Consider the following 13,147-nt stretch of genomic DNA (forward strand, 5'->3'; position numbering starts at 1 on the left):
CACTTGGTGCTCGGGCCATATTTGATTTCCAAGCGTCTCAACTTCCGATCATACTTGCTTCACTTATTTCTATCTGCGAAATCTTTTTCTTCTTCATTTTCCAATTCCACCATGTCTCCCAAGGTTTTCGTGTAAGTCATTCCGGTGTAAACCGAGCACTCAATCTAACGAGTCCTCACAGGACTGGCGCAACTGGCTACATCGGCGGCGACGGTCTGTTTGTTATTGCTAACGCCCATCCTGATTGGCAATTCTCAGCCCTAGTCCGTAGCGAGGAAAAGTCCAAACAGGTCACCAGCCAACACCCGCAGATTCGGACTGTGATCGGTGATCTAGACTCGTCCGAGCTGATCGAAGAGGAAGTCAAGAACGCAGACATTGTCTTCCGTACGTTTATTCAAACTTATATATCAGGATATCATGTCACTAATAACATATACACAGACTTCGCTAATTGCGATCATGTTGCCGCAGCTAAGGCCATTGCCAAGGGCGCTCAGCACCATACCGCCGAGCGTCCATTGTGGCTGATTCACACCTCTGGCACTGGTATATTGACAATCGAGGACCAGCGCGCTGGCACATACGGCATTGAGCGGCCTAAGCAGTACAACGACTGGGAGGGCGTCAGTGAGCTAGTCAACCTCCCATCAGACGCCTTCCACCGTAACGTGGATGAGATCATCCTCGGGGTTGGTGAGCAGACCCCGGCCAGTGTGAAGGTCGCAGTCGTATGCCCACCTACCATCTACGGTCTTGGCCGTGGCCCTGGTAACACGAAGAGTATCCAAGCCTATCTGCTCGGCGCTGCGGTGCTGAAGCGCAAGCGGGGCTTCCTGGTTGGAAAAGGCGAGAACGTCTGGCACCAGGTCCATGTCCATGATCTGAGCAATGTCTACCTGGCTCTGGGCGAGGCAGCCTCGGTGGGAGGTGGCAAGGCTACCTGGAATAACGAGGGCTACTACCTCGCTGAGAATGGATCCTTTGTATGGGGTGATATCGAGCGTGCAGTTGCACAGGCTGCTTTTGATAAGAAGCTTATTCCTTCTCCTGATGTTGAGTCTCTCGATGGCGCTCAGACGACTGAGGTACTTTCTGTTGGTACCTATGCCTGGGGCTCTAACTCCCGTGGCAACTCAATCCGTGCACACAAGCTCTTTGGCTGGACACCTCAGAAGCCTAAGCTGATTGATCTCGTTCCTGAGATTGTTGAGGTAGAGGCTAAGGCTCTTGGCTTGCTGTGAACTCGGTCTTATGTTAATTCGTGAAAACACTATGAAATTGACGTATTAAAGAGCACAATGTTTGAGACCTTTGAATTAGGATATGCAAATTGCAATGTAGTCCAGTGTTGTTTTGATGTGTTATTCCTTTCTTCGATGTTTTTGAAAGGTGTGGGGAACATTTTAACACTAGGCCACAACAAAAACCTCGCTTCCTGTTTAGGCCATATTCGCAGTTCGACAAAAAGAAGAAAAAGAGGCAAAATAGAATCGTCAGCACTAGGACTCGAACCTAGGTTCACGAATGAACTACTTGACGGAAGGATCATAAAAGAAGCCGTTCGAAAGTAGCGCCTTAACCACTCGGCCATACTGACTTGATAAGAAAATTGGCAATCTTGTGCCTACTAGCGGCTGCACTTGACCTCTTAGTAGGGTTAGACGCCTAAGACCTCCTGCCAAGAATTCAGGTGTTTAATGTCAGTAACATCTGCTGGTGAAGTATCCGCTAGACTTAAGAGAAACCCGACATAGTTATGCAGACCACGTGCGGGCCTTATTCAATATAAACAATGTTACAATATTTACCCATATGGCAATATGAACAATGACCTATTCACCTGTTCAGCTAATTATTCACTCTCATTTAACGGCTTAATCAATTGTAGCTTCTATTGTTCCTTTAATTGAAGAGCTAGGTCATTATTGAAGAGCTTGAATGGTAATCAATAATAAATCAATAAGGCACACATGAACTCTTGGCGGGGGCCTCAGGCGTCTAGCCCTCTGGAGGAAGCTTTGACCATCAGCATCTTCTGTCTTCACCTTACACGCCTTTGGCTTCTGCGACCACCTTGTACTCAACGGAATATCTTTGCTGGTACGCTTGATATGCGCATTATTTCCCTTCTTTACTTATCCCCCTTCATTCGCCGCGGGCGCTTACATTCATTCTTCCGGGCTCCTACAGAAACGACTGCATGAGTTGCAACCTTTCAGCGTCCAGTTCCACCGTCGTAACCCCTCGTGTCTAACACGGCTACCTATCATGGCGCCTGGGTACGGACATGGTGGCAAGCGGAAACGCATCGATCGCTCATGGTCCGGCGAGTCAGGGAGCAATGACCTGCGACCTTCACCCCATCGCCCTGGGACTCTCAATATGGCACATCACCCTACCAATCCTGGACATCAATCCCCCACTCCTCGAGAGCAGAATGACACACGCGACAGATCTCGTCGACAATCGCACCGCAACCGGGCTGGTTCCCGCCGCGGATCCCACGATGGTCAGAATTTTTCGAATTCGCAGCACAGAGAACCGAACGCGATGTCTCCTCCCGCAATAAATCAGCCCAGGGAACTTGCCGACCCCGTGCCGTATAATGGCGATTCGGCCGCGTCAAGACCTACCCCTTCTCCCGCGCCGAATACTCCTGCTCCGCAGCCGCAATTCAACCCGCCGTCTCGAGCTAGCTCAGAGACTGTCACCCCCCACCCCTCTCTCCCACCCCCGCCTTATGATTACGAATATGTGACCGATAGCGCTGTTGAGGAATGGGCATCAGCGGGCAAACAAAAGGTAGTCGGAGAAGGGACTGCGGCTCGCCTGGAACAGGATCTGGCTCGGCTTGCATCTGTCTACCAGGAACTTATTCACTCCGCGATCTACGGTCGACTATCACCATCGCATGCGGGAAATGCTGTCAAAAATATCATCGGTGAAGAATCTGTGTCCCAGGATGTGGATATGGATAGTGGGAAGCCTTTGACCCTAGGAATCGATCCGCGCTCCTTGTTCCTCGATACGCTTTCCATCGTGACTGACGCTGACCCCTCGAACGCGGCCCTCAAACCACTTGTATTTGCGACAGGTATTGATCCTTCTTTAATGCGCCTTCAGCTTGAAACTCCGTTGTTGCAGTCCCTAGGGCTGGTTCGCGAAACCTTTGCGCGAATGGGAATTCGAAAGCAGACCAATCTGCTCTACCGACAGTCCAACTACAATCTTCTTCGGGAAGAATCTGAGGGATACTCGAAACTTATCACCGAGCTATTCACCACAAGCAACAATGAGCCGCCGTCGAGTGAAGTGGTCATGGATACATTTGAAAGAGTCAAGGCTATGATTGGCGCATTTGACATGGATGTCGGCCGTGTGCTAGACGTCACGCTGGATGTGTTTGCTGCGGTTCTTGTCAAGCAATACCGTTTCTTCGTGAAGCTTCTGAGGGTTAGCTCCTGGTGGCCGAAGGAAGAAGCCGTCCACAGACTAGAGCAAGGCTATCGTCACTCCGGTATTCCGAATTGGGCACTTCCAGGGTCAACTGGATGGATCACAACCGACGAGGAACGATCCGCTACTATGCGCGCGAATGAGGAGCGTGACAGCCAATTCTGGGATCGAGTGAGGGAAATCGGACTTCAAGCCTTCTTCGAGATCGGCCGCAAACCGGTCCCAGGGGTGGAAGTGCAACGCAATCTTTCGGAAATTAACGGTTCATCATTTGAAGAAGATGCCACACGATCATGGCTCGAAGAGACTGGCACTATACCCCCGAAGGGCAACCGGGTTGCAGCACAGCTGCTTGGTTTCAAATTGCGATTCTATTCTTCATCCGCTCGAACCAAAGACGACGTTCTTCCCGACAACCTCATTTACCTTGCCGCCTTGCTCATCAAAGTTGGCTTTATCTCTCTGCGTGACCTTTATGCTCACCTCTGGCGGTCTGACGACACCATGGAGATTCTGAAGACCGAAAAAATGGCAGAAAAAGCCGAAAGAGTGAAGGCTAGCCGACCAGGTGGCGGAATCAACGCTTTGATGATGGCCGGTGCTTTGTCGGACGACACAATCCCTCCTTCCCGCTTGCGCGACGAGCCGCGAGTGGCGACCCCTAGTAAAGACCAAGAATCCGACAAGGGCACCGCCAAAATGGAAAACGAGTTGCCAGACCCATCAGACCTGAAAGTGCTGCTCCTCAAGAGTCTCCTCGCCATTGGCGCCATTCCCGAATCCCTTTTCATCATCAGCAAGTTCCCTTGGTTGATGGAGGCTTATCCTGAGCTGCCCGAGTTCATCCACCGCATACTCCATCACTCTTTGAAGAAGGTTTACATCCAGTTCCGACCATCGGTATCTACAGGTGACTTTCCCGGAGCTCAATACACGGTGACTTCTGATCAGAACAATGCGAAGGGCCAGATCGGACTCACGCCCCCACCTTCGAGACGAGTACTGCGATGGGCTCAACTAGATAAAGAAGACACCAACGATGGCACCGATTACCGATTCTACTGGGATGATTGGGCCGACAACATCCCCATTTGTCAATCTGTCGACGATGTTTTTGCTCTTTGCTCATCTTTCCTCAACCTTTCTGGTCACAAGATTGGACAAGATGCGAGCCTTCTGGCGAAGCTTGTACGCATTGGAAAGGGAAGCTTGATCCAAGACGGATCCGAAGCGAACAGAACACGTTGGCGCGATCTTTGCAAGCGTCTCCTCCTACCCGCTGTCAGTCTTACAAAAGCAAATCCTGGTGTGGTCAATGAAGTTTTTGATCTCATCAGCTTCTTCCCCCGAGATGTGCGATACAACATGTACGCAGAATGGTACTCAGGACAGACGTCCCGGCTGCCAGACATCAAGGAGGCCTTCGACCAGGCCAGGGCAGAGACCAAGGACACCCTCAAGCGACTTAGCAAGACAAATATCCGACCCATGGCCCGCGCATTGGCCAAGATTGCTTACGCCAATCCCGGAATTGTCATTAATGTCGCCATGAGTCAGATTGAGTCGTATGAAAATCTTATCGAAGTTGTGGTTGAATGCGCACGCTACTTTACTTACCTTGGCTATGACATTCTATCTTGGTCCCTCATTAATTCGCTTGGCCAGAAAGGACGAAGTCGGGTCCAGGAAGGTGGACTATTGACTAGTCGATGGTTGAACGCTCTCTCCACATTCGCTGGTCGAACTTACAAACGGTACTCGGTCATGGACCCTACTCCGGTCCTCCAGTATGTGGTGGAGCAACTTCGGCACAACAACTCCACCGATCTCATTGTGCTGGAGCAATTGATCAGCTCAATGGCTGGCATCATTTCAGACAACGACTTCAATGATGCTCAAATTCAGGCCATGGCCGGTGGTGATGTTCTCCAATCCCAGACTATCTTGCAACTGCTGGATAAACGTCATGAGTCAAAGACCACCTCCAAACGGTTGCTCAAGTCGTTGACCCACACCAGAATCGCCGGTCAACTGTTGGTCGCCATTGCCCAAGAACGACTGACTTGTGTGTACAATGAAACCTCCTCGGAGCTTAAATTGCTCGGCAATATCTTTGACGAAATCCACCGAATTCTCACTCAATACCTCGACTTACTTCGCAGCAATCTCTCGGTTGATGAATTTGATTCCTTTGTTCCGGACTTTTCTTCTCTCGTCACGGAGTTTGGAATTCAGCCCGAAATTGCCTTCTGGATTCGGCGGCCCAGCATCGCTCGGAAAATCAACGACATTGAAGAATCAAAACAAGAGAAAGAACGTTCAGTCTCTGTATCGAAGTCGAACGGCGACCACAAGATGGATACTACCGAGGACGAAGAAAAACCCACGAAGTCCGAGACTCCGGCAGACAGTGCCATGGATGTCGATAAGGACGAAACTACTCCGACCGAAGGACCCGATGCTATCCTTGCTTCCGCGGTCAATGCCGAGCCATTGGCAGCCAATCCTGTCATGCAAGATTTGATTGACGATGTCAAGTCTGCTCTTCCTGCTGAGACATGGGGGACCATCGGAGCACACTTCTATGCAACATTCTGGCAGCTTGCCCTCTATGATGTTCATATTCCGCAGAAATCCTACGAGGATGAAATTGACAGACTCAAGCGGCGAGTTGTCTCTATCAACAGTGACCGATCTGATCTTAGCGTGGCGGGCACGGCACGAAAGGAGCACTTGAAGCGCCAGATTACTCAGCTACAGGAGCGTATTCTAGATGAGAATAAGAATCACCTGAAGGCGTATGGACATACACGCTCTCGGTTGCAGAAAGAGAAAGACAAGTGGTTCGCCGGCATGCGCCTCAAGCATGACTCTCTCAATGTTGCCCTGTTGGAGCAATGCTTCATTCCTAGGCTTCTATTGTCCCCTCTTGATGCATTCTTCTCCTTCAAGATGTTAAAATTCCTGCACAGCTCTGGGACCCCTAATTTCCGGACCGTTGGTCTCCTTGACCAGCTTTTCCGCGAGCAGAGACTCACTGCTCTCATTTTCTTGTGCACATCCAAAGAAGCGGACAATCTTGGTCGTTTCTTGAACGAGATCTTGCGTGATCTTACTAGATGGCATGCCGATAAGGCAGTTTACGAGAAAGAGGCATTCGGTGCCAAGAGAGACCTTCCTGGCTTCGCGAAAAACGTCGATCCCGAAGGTGTTCCAGTGATGTTTTTGGAATTCGAAGACTTCCGGCGTCTGTTGTACAAATGGCACCGCTTGTTCTCCAACGCGCTGAAGAGCTGTCTCAGCAGTGGTGAATACATGCATATTCGAAATGCCATCAGTGTGCTCAAGGCTGTTGTGAAGCATTTCCCCGCTGTAAACTGGATTGGTCGGAACATCCTGAACTGTGTCGACCACCTGAGCAAGAATGACGAGCGAGACGATGTGAAGATTCCCGCTGCTTCTCTGATCGGTGACCTCAACCGGCGCGAGAAGAAATGGATGCTGCCACAGGCTTTCTATTTTGCGGCAGCTCAGCCTGGTTCTCAGCCACCTGGCGACGCATCTGGAACGCCCGGGACTCCTCAATCTGCTACAACAGCGTTGAATGCCTCAGCCCCAGAGTTCAACCCTACTGGATCCTCAATGTAAGTGACAGCCTTGACCATTTCGACATGCTCACAATGACTAATCTTTCCATCTTTAGCTCCGATAATATTGCCAAGCAGGAACAGTCTGGCAAGACTGAAGTCGAGGATGGTGAAATTGAGGATGCGAAAATGACCGATGTCGGTACAGGCAAGGGCGGCGAAGCCAGGCGGACCGGAACCCCCTCTCAGGCCGGATCTACCACGCCGTCCATGCTCACTGGGGAAGAGGCTACATCCGGTGAACAGCCCCCTGTGCGATCTCGACCAAATTCTCGTGCCCCGACTTCATCCCGTCAGCCTGATATCCCCAAAAGACCCGATATTCGCCAACAAGTTCATCCTCCCGTTCGTCCCCCGCCACGACACAGCGATGGAAGACTGCCTCCCCGCCCCGAGGGATTGGATGACCGACGAGAGAGACATCCTGACTTTGGACCCCGCGGTCGTCATGGCCCAGATCATAACCGCTCCTTTGATGGTTCTCTAGGCGATGTGCGAGGACGTCTCAATGAGCATCTCAATGAACGTGATCGTGAATTCCCCATGAGACCTGCGGCTGATGATCTTATGCGGGGACCACCTCGTGATTCTCGTTCTACTCGCGAGAATGGTTGGCCTATGGATAGGCCTGGTCGCATGCGTGGGCCCGGACCCAATGATTCGTTCCATGGACGTGATCCCTCTGTGCGAGGAGAGCTGATGCCTGACCACATGGACCGCCCAGTCGATATTCCTCGACGTGGAGATTCGTCTAGACCAGAGAAAGACGATCGCAGGCCCTATCCGCCACGCCCTCTATCGCCCCCTAGACCTGTTGACCTGCCAAACCGCCCCGACCGATTCCCCCCACCCGATGATCGCAGACCTGCCGGGTTTACCCCGTCCTCCCGTATTGATGATCTCCCCAGGGGCCCTCGCACGGATCGACAACCTGATCCGAGGGACGCTGCACCAGGTCCTGATATGACTCATGGTCGGCTTCGGCAGCCGGAACCTCCGTCTGAGATTCCTGCCGGCCCCCGAAGACGCGGTGGACGCAATATGTCTGGACAGGCACCTCCAATGCTCAGTTCAAGCAATGCTACCTTACCTGCTCCGGAACGCCAGACACCTACGGGCCCTGCCCGACAAAGTGGGCGTGGGGCACCCGAGCAACCCGCTCCTCCAAGCCAACCAGCGGGCTCAAGCACTGCCCCGGGTATTCACCCAGATCGCCTTAGAAATCTTGTCAATGAACCTGCAGCCCCCGCTGCTGCTCCATCGGGTCCTCGCGGATTAGGCCCACAACAACCACCTCGGGGACCCTCTGCTCAGTCTGGGCAGTCTGGGCAGTCCGGGCAGTCTGGACCGCCTGGACCGCCTGGACAAGGCTTCGGTGGGGAGCGTGGCCGTGGTGATAAACGTTTCGCAGGCCTCAACAATGTGCTCCAGCAGTCTGGTGGTGGCAGTGGTGACCGGGGTGGGAACACTCCTGTTCGTGGAAGAGGCGCCAATCGCCCACCAAGCACCATGGAGGCACCATCTCCTCAGCCTGCGAACCGCCCACCCATGGGTCCTGCGGGACCTCAAGAAGATCAATCCCGTAACCGATCCAACGGTGGCCGAGGTGGCGACCTGCTTGATGATGCCGTTCCCGAGGCGGGTCGCTCTGGATCAACTGGAAATCGCACCCGTGAAACAGAGCCTACTCGCGAGAAAGAACCCGAGCGCCGTGAGGGCAGCAGCAATGGTCGCAATCGACGCGATGGCCGTCGAAATGACCGTGAACGCAGCCGTCGAAGCGATGTAGGAGGTGGCGGAAGCCGCGACGACAAGGGCACTGGCGAGCCCCGTGAGACTCTGCGCCGAGCCCAGAGCTCACGCGAAGAGCTGCGACGCCGAGACCGACGTGACCGCCCAGATGGACCGCCAGGAATAACTGGACCAACACCTAGCAGTGAGACCCATGATGAAGGCCGTGTGCGACCCACGTCCTCTATGGAGGCACCGCCACCACCCCCTCCTCCTCCACCTCCGCCCATGCCGGAAGGAAACGAGCGTCGTTTCAATACTGGCGAACGGGGTAGCCGGTCCGACAATCGGGATCGTGAGCGCGAGCGCCGTGGCGACCGACGTGACCGGGATCACCAGCGTGAGGGTGGTAGCTCTGGGGGCTCTGGGCACCGTAAGCGTGGTCGACAGGGCCCTGACGATGGCACTGACGGTGGACGCGGCATGAGAATGGGAAATGATAACAAGCGTCCTCGCCGAGGAGCGTGATCCTCACCATTTACCATGATACCCCATTGAAAGGAATGGAATTTGCTTTTTTTTATGTTCTTTTGCTACAAACCTCAAGTTCCTCTACACTGGACTTTCTACTGTTTCCTATCTTGACTTTGCATTTTGCGTGGTGTTTGGGGACCAACCACTTCACTTCTTCACATGTACTTTTTCTTCTTCTTCTAAATGAACGTAACTGAAATGCAATATCCAAAGATCTTCCATGATTAATAATTTCTTTCCATGTCCGAGGTTCTCCGTACTCCGTCTCTCGTCTCTCCAGGCTCAGCGGTCCAATATCCGACGTGCCCCGCCCTACCGTCAGTCGGGTAAACTTCGGTTCGCAACTACCTCCGTGCCCCTTTGAGAGAGTTCTCTTGAGAGAGCGAGTGGATGATCAGCCCTAACATCTTGGAATATCATTTGTTCAAGTCCTGGTATCATATATGTAGCCATTGTCATTGGATACGATTCCACAGCTTCCCCGCCTACACGGGCTGGTTTCACAATCCGACGCTTCATACATTGAAGGCCTGAACTCTTTAGTTTTGCGTATAAAAGATTGATTCTGTTCTTATTCTTCTTTTTTCTTTTTGGACAACGAGTGTATCACTTCTCTGTCTTCGGAGATTAACAACCTCGAGCTTATTGGACGCTTCATTCTCCCTTGCAGTTGAACAAGAGCACAAGCAATTAATATACCCCCAAAAGAGAAAAGAGAGCTGCTACATCATGCCTCGAATCGACGTTGAGAAAGCCATCGAGGAGCTCACCCTCGGCGAGAAGGTGGCCCTCACAGCCGGTAAACCTGCTTCCTATTGCCAAAGATCCAATTCAAACTAACCTCACCTTAGGCCGTGACTTCTGGCACACACATCCTATCCCACGCCTAAACATCCCCTCGCTACGCATGTCCGACGGACCAAATGGCGTCCGAGGCACCCGCTTCTTCAACGGCATCCCAGCCGCCTGCTTTCCGTGCGCCACCGCGCTCGGCGCAACCTGGGATACCGAGCTCCTCTCAGAAGTCGGCGCACTAATGGGCGAAGAAGCGATCGCAAAAGGCGCGCACATCGTGCTAGGCCCGACGATCAACACCCACCGCTCGCCGCTGGGTGGGCGCGGCTTCGAGTCTTTCTCGGAGGATGGTGTGCTCTCCGGCACGCTCGCTGGCCACTTCTGCAAGGCGATGCAGGAGAAGGGTGTTGCGGCTACGCTTAAGCACTTTGTCTGCAATGACCAGGAGCATGAGCGCATGGCTGTTAGCAGTATTGTTACTAACCGGGCGCTGCGGGAGATTTATCTCATGCCGTTTCAGCTGGCGATGCGCATTTGTCGCGCGCAGTGTGTTATGACGTCTTATAATAAGGTTAATGGGATTCATGTTAGTGAGGATAAGGCTCTTATTGATGATATCTTGCGCAAGGAGTGGGGGTGGGAGGGTCTTGTTATGAGTGACTGGTGAGTTACGATGGGTTCATTCTGTTATTTCGGATGCTCACGTTTGATTTTTAATTGTAGGTTTGGTACATACAGTACCTCGGATGCTATCATCGCCGGTCTGGATATCGAGATGCCCGGTAAGACCCGCTGGCGTGGTGATGCTCTTGCGCACGCCCTCTCTGCAAACAAAGTGGCCCAATACCAGCTCGATGAACGAGTGCGCAATATCCTCAACCTGGTGAACTGGGTTGAACCCCTGGGAATCCCCGAGGGAGCACCTGAGAAGGCTCTCAACCGGCCACAAGACCAGGCTCTGTTGCGCCGCGCTGCTGCCGAGTCTGTCGTGCTTATGAAGAATGAGGGTGATATTCTTCCCCTTAAGAAAGATGGGTCTCTGCTGGTCATTGGACCCAACGCTAAAATTGCTGCGTACTGTGGTGGTGGCTCAGCCTCTTTGGCTCCGTACTACACTGTCACGCCGTTCGCTGGCGTCTCTGCCAAGTCCAAGGGAGAGGTCAAGTACAGCCAGGGCGTGTACTCCCACAAGGACCTGCCGCTTCTGGGTCCACTGCTGAAGACGGCAGACGGCAAGCCCGGCTTCACATTCAAGGTCTACAATGAACACCCCGACTCTGGAGAAGACCGAGAGGCCGTGGACGAGCTGCATCTACTCGAATCCTCCGGCTTCCTAATGGACTACGTCAACCCTCGGATCAAGTCGATGACCTACTACGTCGACATGGAGGGAACATTCACGCCCGAAGAGAGCGGAGTCTACGACTTCGGCGTGACAGTCGTCGGCACCGGCCAACTCCTCATCGACGGCGAATTAGTCGTCGACAACACCAAGAACCAAAAGCAAGGCTCCGCCTTCTTCGGCACAGCCACGATCGAAGAAATCGGCACCAAAGAGCTCAAAGCCGGCCAAACATACAACATCCTCTTCCAATTCGGCAGCGCGCCAACCTCCGACCTAGACACGCACGGAATCGTCGCCTTCGGCCCAGGCGGCTTCCGCTTCGGCGCCAGCCGCCAAGTAAGCCAAGAAGAACTAATCGCCAACGCCGTCGAGCAAGCCAAAACCGCCGATGAAGTCGTCATCTTCGCCGGCCTCACCCAAGAATGGGAGACCGAAGGCCACGACCGCGAACACATGGACCTACCCCCAGGCAGCGACGAGCTGATCAGCCGCGTGCTAGCGGTGCACCCGGACACCGTCGTCGTGATCCAGTCCGGCACGCCGGTCACCATGCCCTGGGAACACAATACCAAAGCCCTCGTGCAGGCCTGGTTCGGCGGCAACGAGTGCGGAAACGGCATCGCGGACGTCCTCTACGGCGACGTGAACCCCTCCGCCAAGCTGCCGCTCACGTTCCCGCGCCTTCTACGCGATAACCCCTCGTACCTGAACTTCCGGTCTGAGCGCGGCCGCGTCCTCTACGGCGAGGACATCTACGTCGGGTACCGGTTCTACGAGAAGAGCGATGTGGTGCCGGGCTTCGCGTTCGGACATGGTCTTTCGTACACGAGTTTCACGCGCGAGGATCTGCATATCGACACTGTTCCTGAACAGAGTAAGTATGCGGAGTCTGGGGAACCGGTGACTGCGTCCGTGACGGTCTCTAATACGGGTGAGGTGGCCGGCGCCGAGATCGTGCAGCTCTGGATCGTGCCGCCGGAGACGGGTGTTGGTCGTCCGGTGCGCGAGCTTAAGGCTTTCCAGAAGGTTTTCTTGCGGCCTGGTGAGAGGAAGACGGTGCAGTTGGTTGTTGAGAAGAAGTTGGCTACGAGCTGGTGGGATGAGGAGCGGGAGCAGTGGATTTCGGAGAAGGGGACGTATCAGGTTCTTATTACGGGGACTGGCGCTGAGGAACTGCGTGGTGAGTTTGAAGTTGGGAAGACGAGGTTCTGGCTGGGTCTGTAGGGCTGTGGTATTTTTGTTTGTGTTTGTCGTTATAAGACCATGTCTCACGAGTGATGTTATTTTTAATCTGTGGATGGGCTAGGTTGGCTTGGCATATGGTCATACGAGATTTTAATCCACATGTTTCGGTATTTTGAATTGGATTTTCTATTTTATTGTGGACTTCAGAAAAAGTGAAGCAGACCTAGTGTTTAAGTAGAAAGTGGGTGGTGCAGGCTAGAGAGCGATGCAATGGTTGGGTTGAAATGAACATAACTGACATGAAGCTGCGAAATAAAGTAACAAAATACATGAACATCCCCAGAAACCAGCAATAGATATGATAAATGGTACAAGAACAAGAAAAGACAAGGGTATCTACATAGAACAGAATAGACACCTAATATCAAAAGCCACGAATACGCCTCAGGGC

The 13,147-nt window shown here is 53.0% G+C and overlaps 2 protein-coding genes across 2 annotated transcripts; both read left to right on the plus strand.

The window, feature by feature from the left end:
- Window positions 1–111: 111 nt before the first annotated feature.
- On the plus strand, window positions 112–9,365 carry LCP9604111_5517 (putative THO complex component (Rlr1); the record flags this gene model as incomplete). The annotated part of the gene is made up of 5 exons (XM_039073336.1): window positions 112–131; window positions 182–387; window positions 445–1,214; window positions 2,194–7,103; window positions 7,163–9,365. 5 exons carry the CDS (start codon window positions 112–114, stop codon window positions 9,363–9,365), a joined length of 8,109 nt encoding a protein of 2,702 aa, XP_038928479.1.
- Window positions 9,366–10,100: 735 nt separating this feature from the next.
- On the plus strand, window positions 10,101–12,735 carry LCP9604111_5518 (beta-glucosidase; the record flags this gene model as incomplete). Its single annotated transcript, XM_039073337.1, has 3 exons — window positions 10,101–10,170; window positions 10,223–10,829; window positions 10,890–12,735. 3 exons carry the CDS (start codon window positions 10,101–10,103, stop codon window positions 12,733–12,735), a joined length of 2,523 nt encoding a protein of 840 aa, XP_038928480.1.
- Window positions 12,736–13,147: the final 412 nt, after the last annotated feature.

Source organism: Penicillium roqueforti (assembly GCF_015533775.1).
Source record: "Penicillium roqueforti strain LCP96 04111 chromosome Unknown scaffold_13, whole genome shotgun sequence".
Lineage (NCBI taxonomy): Eukaryota > Fungi > Ascomycota > Eurotiomycetes > Eurotiales > Aspergillaceae > Penicillium > Penicillium roqueforti.